We start from the raw sequence: 5,815 nt of genomic DNA on the forward strand, positions 1-5,815 counted from the left end.
GGAGATTGAAAGGGGATGTTAGGAAGAAGTTGTTTGCAGTGAGGGTGATGAGACACTGGCACAGGTTGAGGGTGGTGAGACACTGGCACAGGTTGCCCAGGGAGGTTGTGGAGCACAGAAGCACAGAATGGGATCAAAGATCCCATTCTGTGCTTCTGTGCTCCACAACCTCCCTGGAGGTGTTCAGGACCAGGTTGGATGAGACCTTGAGCAGCCTGTTCTAGTGGGAGGTGTCCATGCTTATGGTGGGCGGTTGGACCTGGCTGAGCTTTGAGGTCCCTTCCAACCTAAACCATTCCACGATTCTCTGATCTGTCAAGCTTAGAGGTGCCTTCCATTCGAGATCTTACAGAGGAGCCATGCTGCCAGGGGTGCCTGGCAGCCTCCAGCCTGTGTTTCCCTGCTGTGTCTCCACCACAGATGCTGTGTTCTGTGAGAACTCGGAGCCGCGCTCCCTGCAGGACAAGCAGAAGCGAGCGAAGCAGACCTTTGAAGAGATGATGAGATACATTCCAGGTGCTGTGCTGCAGGACTCTCTACCAGTGTGTTTGATTTGCTCAAGCAGATAGATAACCCCAATGCAGACAGAGCTGTTTTCCTGATCAAATAATCCATGCACAGCTTAAGTTTGAGTAGGGTGAGGGAGGGGATTCTGCTCTTCTGCTCCACTCTGGTGAGACCTCACCTGGAGTACTGCATCCAGTTCTGGAGCCCTTGGCACAGGAGAGATCTGGAGGTGCTGGAAGGTGTCCACGAGGATGAGCAGAGGGATGGAGCTGCTCTGTTATGAGGAGAGACTGAGGGAGTTGGGGCTGTTAGTCTGGAGAGGAGAAGGCTCTGAGGTGACCTTCTTGTGGCCTTGCAGTATCTGAAGGGGGCTACGAGAAAGCTGGGGAGGGACTTTCCCCCCCCCCCCCAGTGATGGGACTGGTGGGAATGGATTCAAGCTAGAGGAGAGATTGAGATTGGATGTGATGAAGTTGTTCAGCATGAGGGTGGTGAGAGCCTGGCACAGGTTGCCCAGGGAGGTGCTGCAAGCCTCATCCCTGGAGGTGTTTAAGGCCAGCCTGGATGTGGCTGTGATCAACCTGCTCTAGCATGAGGTGTCCTTGCCCATGGCAGGGGGCTGGAAGTGGCTGATCCTTGAGGTCCCTTCCAGCCCCTAACATTCTGTGACTCTGCAGACTTCTCTTTTCCAACTGCTGGAGTTGTGTCAGTGCCAGCCTTGCATGCTCCCTGCTGAGCTGTGTCTCTGCTCTTGGTGCCGCTGCAGATCTCATCGGGAAGTGCATCGGGGAGGAGGCGAAGTACGAAGGCATCAGGCTCCTGTTTGATGGGATGCAGCAGCCAGTGCTCAACAAACAGGTAACTCAGGGCGTGGGAAAGCCTTTGGCTTGTGGCACAGGACTGCCTGAAGTGAGTGCCTGGCTGTGCCTTGGGTTCAGGGAGCCAGCCAGGTCCCCTTTATGCCTTCCAAGGAGAGTGGAGGAAACGCTGCACACAGACTGGCAAGGAACTGGGGCTCTAAGTGCAAGTGCAGTTCTCCAAGAGCCTCCTTAGGCCAAAGCTTTATTGGCCACCTCTCCCTAAACCAGGCCAAAACCCTAGGCCTCAGGTGTCCCCTTTATCCCCCACACCTCTCTGCCTTCTGTCCTCACCAGCCCTCACTCCCCTGCAAACCCAGAGATAAAGAAGCCTGTGCCAGGAAGCAGGAGAAGAGCAAGAAGAGGCTTGCAGGACTTTGGGGAAGGAAATAACAAAAGGTTGCACTTTCCAGTCCACCTCCTGGACCTGTCTGGCCTCTGGAGGCCTCCACTCTGTGGTTTAGGAGATCCCAGTGCCTTAAACCCACAACACTGTAGCAGAGGAGGGAGCTTGAGTTCAGAGTTGAGAAGGAAATGCAGCATTGGATGTTGCCTTCCCATGGCACTGCAGCAGAGGAGGCAGTTTGAATTCAGGGGTTGAGAAGGAAAAGCAGCATTGGATGTTGCCTTGGAGCACCCTTTCTGTTCTCTCTTTCTTTTCAGTTAACTTATGTGCTGCTGGACATTGCAATTCAGGAACTCTTCCCAGAGCTGAGCAAGGTAGGTGCCAACTCTCTCTTCCAGAGCTGCTGGTGGGTCTGGTCACTGCTGCATTCTTCTTGTTGGTTGGTTTTAAACCTGGGGGTGAAATCTCTGTTTTCCTGATGTGCTGAAATGATCAAACTCTGGATTAATCACACTTTGGTTAATTAGCTCTTTCCACATCACTTTAAGCCCAGTTGTTGAGCATCCAGCAAGTCTGAGCTGCCTTTCAGGAGCTCTACACAGAGCAGTCAGCAGTCAGGACCTCTCTGTGGCTTTCCTTTTCGTTGCCTGTCTCCACTCTTTGTAGTCCTGATGATTAGGAAGTCCACCCTGCATGCAGAGCTCAGCCTGAGCTTCAGTACTTCTCCTGAGATAATTAAGCAGGAGCTTATGGGGTTTTAACCTCTGGATCAGTCACTGCAGTGTTAACTATCCAGATAAAGAATTGGCACAACACAGAAAGCTGTCTGAATGCCCAGCCTGAGCTTTGTGATCCATCTGATGTTTGTCCTTCTGTACTTCAAACCTTCACACAGCTTTACTTAGGAACTGCCCAGTGTGGTCTTCCTGGGGAACAGGAGATAGGAGCCCATTAGCCAGACACAAAGCCACTAATAACAAACTCCTCACTTCTGACAGGTGTTCATTCAGTTCTGCGTGGCACAGCAGTCTGCCCTGCTGCCCAAGAAGGCCAATGGGGTCCTGGGGGGCATTAAAAGGACTGTGTCCAGCAGATCCATGCAGGTTCTCCTCTGCCTCTACTCTGCATTAGTGAGGCTCCAGATGGAGTATTGCATCCAGTTCTGGGCTCCTCAGTTCAAGAGGGACAGGGATCTGCTGGACAGAGTCCATGGGAGGGCTCCAAGGATGCTGCAGAGGAGAAGGCTGAGAGGGGATCTCAGCAATGTCTATCAAGAGCTGAGGGGCAGGAAGGGAGGGACAGGGACAGCCTCTGCTCACTTGTGCCCTGCCACAGGACAAGGGGCAAGGGATGGAAACTGCAGCACAGGAAGCTCCAGCTCAACATGAGCAAGAACTTCTTGAGTGTAAGGGTCCCAGAGCCCTGGCACAGGCTGCCCAGAGAGGCTGTGGAGTCTCCTTCTGTGGAGCCTTTCCAGCCCTGTCTGGATGTGTTCCTGTGTGCCCTGTGCTGGATTCTCTGGCAGTGGGGGTGGACCTCCTTTCAGTTAGTTGTAGAGAGCAAGAAGATCTTCCCTTAGCCTTCTCCAGACTAAACAACCCAGCTCCCTCAGCTCCTCTGTGCATACCAGCACCCCTAGGTCCTCTTCCACCACCAGGCTGCTTTCCATCCACTCTTCCCCAAGCCTGCAGTGTTGTGACCAAATTGCAGGGCCCAGCCAGCACTTGGGCTTGTTAACCCTCACCCTGCTGCCCCCAGCCCATTGCTGCAGCCTGGCCAGAGAAGACTAAACCCCTGGGAGCAGCTTTCCTTTCTCTTCTCGTTTGGAGTGGATGTTTGCAGAGGCCAGCACAGCTCAGCTCACTCATTGCTCTGTAAATCTGCATTTTCAAACCCAACTCATTCCTTTCTCCTTCCTGTTCAGCAGGGTCCAAAGGAAGCCAGCTCTGTCTCATGCTGGATGTGAAGGCAGGGACCTTGCAGGACACCCAGCAGAAGACACCTGCCCTGCTCTGCTGACCCTGTGACATTTTAACCTTGCAGTGTATATTTTACTTGTAAATAGCATCAAAATCTAAGTTCTAAACCAACAGAAAAGCTCTCTTTATGCAATAAAGACATGGAAATGGAGTACCACTGACAAGTAGCTAATAGAGCTCTGCTTTTCATTGCTGATCGCAGATCTGGAGCCCCCAACAAAAGAAGGACATGGAACTGTTGGAGCCAGAGGAAGCCACCAAGATGTTCAGAGGGCTGCAGCAGCTCTGCTAGGAGGACTGGGTGAGAGGGTTGGGGCTCTGCAGCCTGGAGAAGGCTGTGGGGAGACCTTGGAGTGGTCTTCCAGGATCTGAAGGGGGCTACAGGAGGGCTGGGGAGGGACTATTGACAAGGTCTTGTCATGGCAGGAGGAGGAATGGGTTTAAAATGGCAGAGGGGAGATTGATAGTCAAATGCCTTACTCAGGTCCAAGTGGATGACATCAGTTGCTCTTCCCTTGTCCACTGTTGCTGTGACTACTTCTTCATCCATCCTTTTCTTCACCATACCTCTTCTTTCAGTACCACCTCCCCTTTTCCACCATCCTTGCTCCTTTCCCACTCCACCACCACACTTCCCCCTTTTATCCCCCAAACCCAGAGCACCTGAGTGCTGTTGAGTCTCCTCCCCCACCAGGTGCAACCACTTTGCCCCCCCCTTTTCAATCTGGGTGCTGTTGGAGTCTCCTCCCCTCCCCAGGTGCAACCACTTTGCCCTCCCTGCCCTCTCCCCTATTTAATGGGCCCCAGCAGAGGCAGCAGCCCCAAGTTTGCCCATCTGGGCAGAGGGATCCTCCTCCCATCGGGACTGGTGAGTGCCCCTGGTGCACACTGGGTGCCTGGTGGAGGGGATCAAAGGCCGGGGGGCCTGCTGGCCCCCCGGTTCCACACAGCTAGGCTCAGTGCTTGCTTGCTCTGACATCACCCATGGGTGCTGGGTTGGCCTCCTTAATGTGGCTGAGCTGCTCTCTGTTTAGCTGCTGCATTCTGCTTGCTTGTGAAGCTGTGAAACTGCCAGGAATAATCTGTGGAAGCTTTAGAGAAGCCTTGAAGGAGCCTGGAGGGATCCTGGACAACTCACACAGCTCTCAGGGATGGAAGGGACCTAAAGGGTCATCCAGTTCCAACTCCCCTGCCATGGGCAGGGACACCTCACACTCGGTCCAGCCCTCCACAGCCTCATCCAGCCTGGCCTTAAGCACCTCCAGGGATGAGGCTTCCAGCACCTCCCTGAGCAACCCCTTCCAGGCTCTCACCATTCTTACTGTGAAGAGCTTCTCCCTAACATCCAGGCTGACTCTCCCCATTTCCAGCTTTCCTCTATTCCCCCCAGTCCTGTCACGCCCTGACACCCGAAAAAGTCCCTCCCCAGCTTTTTTTGGGCCCCCTTCAGATACTGGAAGGCTACAAGGTCTACTCAGAGCCTTCTCCTCTCCAGACTGAACAACCCCAATTCTCTCAGCCTGTCCTCAGAGCAGAGCTGCTGCAGCCCTCTGAGCATCTTGGTGGCCTCCTCTGGATTCACTCTGAGGATAGCAGTATTACAACATCCTGGGACCATCAGATCTGTCCCTTGGCATGGGACTTTGCAGTTTTATTCAAGGAACCTGGGACCCCCTCACTCTCAGTCTGTCCTCATAGCAGAGCTGCTGCAGCCCTCTGAGCACACTCATGGCCTCCTCTAGACTGACTCCAACAGTTTGATGTCAAAGCTCCAACTGAATGAATCCTCACTTGCACTCACTGGTAAGCAACCCCCTGGGGACAGTGTCTCAGAGAGGCACACTCAGCATTGTGACCTGCTTTCTGATTTCAGCCTCCTGAGCCTAATTTCACAGCTCCCTGCTTTTCAACCACAGCTTTCCAAACCCAGAGCTATGAGCACAGGTTGAAAAGCTTCCTTTGACCTGGTCACTCTGCTTTGGGGTGGGGGGGAAAAAAGGAGTGTAAAAGTTAAGCCTATTGATCTAAAACCATCACCTATTTGTCTTCTCCCTCCAGCTGCAGTCCCCAAACTGCTCCTAGGAAATGGTGAAGTACTGAATTTGTTAGGAGTGATCAAAACCAAA

At 53.3% G+C, this 5,815-nt stretch overlaps 1 protein-coding gene and 1 long non-coding RNA gene across 5 annotated transcripts in view; one reads left to right on the forward strand and one right to left on the reverse strand.

Annotated features, from left to right (window-relative positions):
- Window positions 1–3,853, forward strand: part of SNX14 (sorting nexin 14) — a 42,535-nt gene extending 38,682 nt beyond the window's left edge. For 2 of the 4 annotated variants that reach the window (XM_064169365.1, XM_064169367.1), the window contains 4 exons: window positions 421–516; window positions 1,274–1,365; window positions 2,028–2,084; window positions 3,635–3,853. In XM_064169365.1, the coding sequence (XP_064025435.1) occupies window positions 421–516; window positions 1,274–1,365; window positions 2,028–2,084; window positions 3,635–3,676 (287 nt within the window). In that variant the 3' untranslated portion in view covers window positions 3,677–3,853. The remainder of the gene's footprint in view (window positions 1–420; window positions 517–1,273; window positions 1,366–2,027; window positions 2,085–3,634) is intronic. The other 2 variants (XM_064169366.1, XM_064169369.1) reach the window with 1 other exon arrangement.
- On the reverse strand, window positions 1,536–4,293 carry LOC135189241 (uncharacterized). The gene is made up of 2 exons (XR_010307987.1): window positions 4,170–4,293; window positions 1,536–2,636 (listed from the first exon to the last, which is right to left on the reverse strand). It is a non-coding gene; the product is annotated as an uncharacterized LOC135189241 (long non-coding RNA).
- Window positions 4,294–5,815: the final 1,522 nt, after the last annotated feature.

This window comes from Pogoniulus pusillus, chromosome 31, assembly GCF_015220805.1.
Source record: "Pogoniulus pusillus isolate bPogPus1 chromosome 31, bPogPus1.pri, whole genome shotgun sequence".
NCBI classification, from domain to species: Eukaryota; Metazoa; Chordata; class Aves; order Piciformes; family Lybiidae; genus Pogoniulus; species Pogoniulus pusillus.